A 2,556-nucleotide genomic window follows, 5' to 3' on the forward strand; every position below is an offset into this window, starting at 1 on the left:
AAGTCAAGGGGTCTGAATACTTTCCGAAGGCACTGAATTCCTAATATATTATCTGACATGACTGTCACAGTTTTTTTAAATCGTTCATGTTATTGTTAGCAGGCGTTACATTAGGTCAGCATTATATAGACTGTGAAAGGGTTCGACTGTAGTCTATAAATTATTCAAAAGCTGAGCATTTTAGTACGGGGAGATGAAGAGCTATAGAGTTGTGTGTGTATTTGGTGGGGGAGAGAGAGAAAGACAGACAGAGAGAGAGAGAGAGACGGAGACAGAGAGCGAGACAGAGAGAGAGAGAGGGAGAGAGAGAGAGCGAGACGGAGAGAAAGAGACAGAGAGAGAGAGAGAGAGAGAGAGAGACAGACAGACAGACAGACAGACAGACAGACAGACAGACAGACAGACAGACAGACAGACAGACAGACAGACAGACAGACAGACAGACAGACAGACAGACAGACAGACAGACAGACAGACAGACAGACAGACAGACAGACAGAGGGAGAGAGACAGACAGAGAGAGAGAGAGAGACGGGAAATAAGATGAAAGGCTCCGCACAGCAGTTGTCTTATTACCCGTTATTAAAGTAGGTTTTCCTGGAGCAGTGAAAAAAAGAGAAGGAGTGTGTGTGTGTGTGTGTGTGTGTGTGTGTGTGTGTGTGTGTGTGTGTGTGTGTGTGTGTGTGTGTGTGTGTGTGTGTGTGTGTGTGTGTGTGTGTGTGTGTGTGTGTGTGTGTGTGTGTGTGTGGCTGGTGCAATGATTTGGGATCTCTTCCCCCTCCTCCTCCTTGCCTATACAGAGGAGGACTGAAAGAGGGAGAGGGAGCGAGAGAGAAAGAGAGCGAGATTAGAGTACAGTGAGAGAGAAATCAACACTCAACGAGGGGAGAAGCCCAAGAGACGAGAGTGAGAAAAGACAGAGCGAGAGATACCGGAGACAAGTCACATGAAGAGAAGAGAGGAGACACATCTCTGTAGCTGTCGAGCTGAAGCCAAGTGGGAGTAGTGTGTTTCGTTGGACTAGATCTCTTTGCTTTTCAGAGCCCACACACAGACACAAGTGAGTGTGTGTCCTGCTGGTGCCTTACTCGTGAAGTGTGTGTGCTATGCTCGGGACGTTGAGTGTGTGCGTGTGTGAGACCATGTGGAGGTTCGTGACCTTGTTCCTTCTAGCCCACCTGGGGCGCAGTCTGACAGGGGCATGGAGAGCCTCCCTGCCGCGCCTGCAGTTCACTCACTCAGGTAAGACAGAACCCCTCTCTCTCTCTCCCACACGCCCTGCTGTCTCTTGTTAGTGTGGCTCGCATTTCTCCTGTCTGCCCACACATTGTGTTATCTATTAATTGTGTTATCTAGTTCAATGCCTGTCCCTCTCACTGCTCTCCTCGTTCCAGGACACTTTCTTACACAATGAGGGATCAGCTACGTTCAGGAGAGAATTGTGATGTTTGTGTGATGATGTTTGTTGTATGATTGACGAAGTGCAATTATTGTGTGAAGATGATGTGTGTCATCGAGGGGGCTGGCTTTTTCTGTCAAAAATGAGTATGACAGTTTATTTATCTGTCTTCTAATAGAGAGGTATGTTCAGATCTTTAGTCCGTGCTAATGTAAGTATTGAGTGATATTTGAGCTGCTCCCTCTGCTCATGTCTGAGGAAGCAACAATCCCGAACCCCAGTTGGGAGTGATCGTCTAATCCGTCGTATGTGAGTTACATACAATGATCCGATTCAAGGCTGAAACGTACGTGACCTAGAAAGTATAAAGGGAACTTGTGCACAGATGGAAGCTAGTTGGATTTAGTTCGTTCAGTCAGAGTGACGGTGTCTGAACACAACAGAGCCGTTTCATTTCCTGCATCATTTCTGCTTTGCGGGACTTCTTTTCAGTGCTACATCTGGCTGCTTTTGAACATGAGCGTCACAACGTGGAGTTCAATATCAGACGTACCAAAAAAAGAAAGTCCAGAATCTTAAAAAAGGACTGGAAATACTTTTGGACCTCACTATACGTCTGATAGCCTGACCGCCCTTTAACCTCTGCTCTTCACGGATCAGATTCCCCACTAGGTCCTGATTCCAGATCAGATCCTGGAGGTCCACGTGTGAGGGAGCTGGTCTTAACCCCACCATGACTGATTACCCAATCAGCTTGGCCGCCTGGTCCCTCTCTCTCTCTCTCTCTCCGACCCAGCTTGCCTTAATGACTAAATGATACCAGTTATTCAATCAAACTCTGTGTTGGCCACCCCCCAGTCCTAACGGCTCAATTATTCCAGTCGCTTGTAGACTCCAGCCCTTATTTCCCAAATGATAAATGACAGCTGGGGATTGGGTTCTTGCCTCCCACACACAAAAGGGACATTTTACTGCTGCGAATGATGTGAAATGTATAGCGGCACATATAAAAGGCTAATGAAGCAATGCCAGCTGTTAAGCCATGTAGAATGATTGGGATCCCCACACAAGCGGGTTATAGAGTTGCCGTTTGATGATGCCTGCCCTGACCCGGCTGCCTTTAACAGTTCACCTGCTCCTCTCGTGACCGGTGAGGA

General features: G+C 47.5%; 1 protein-coding gene across 1 annotated transcript in view; it reads left to right on the forward strand.

Moving 5' to 3' along the window:
* Positions 1-1,059: 1,059 nt before the first annotated feature.
* Positions 1,060-2,556, forward strand: part of LOC120058723 (semaphorin-3ab-like) — a 28,088-nt gene continuing 26,591 nt past the window's right edge. The window contains exon 1 of the mRNA XM_039007466.1: positions 1,060-1,242. Within this exon, the coding sequence (XP_038863394.1) occupies positions 1,107-1,242 (136 nt within the window). The 5' untranslated portion in view covers positions 1,060-1,106. The remainder of the gene's footprint in view (positions 1,243-2,556) is intronic.

Source organism: Salvelinus namaycush, chromosome 14, assembly GCF_016432855.1.
Source record: "Salvelinus namaycush isolate Seneca chromosome 14, SaNama_1.0, whole genome shotgun sequence".
NCBI lineage: Eukaryota > Metazoa > Chordata > Actinopteri > Salmoniformes > Salmonidae > Salvelinus > Salvelinus namaycush.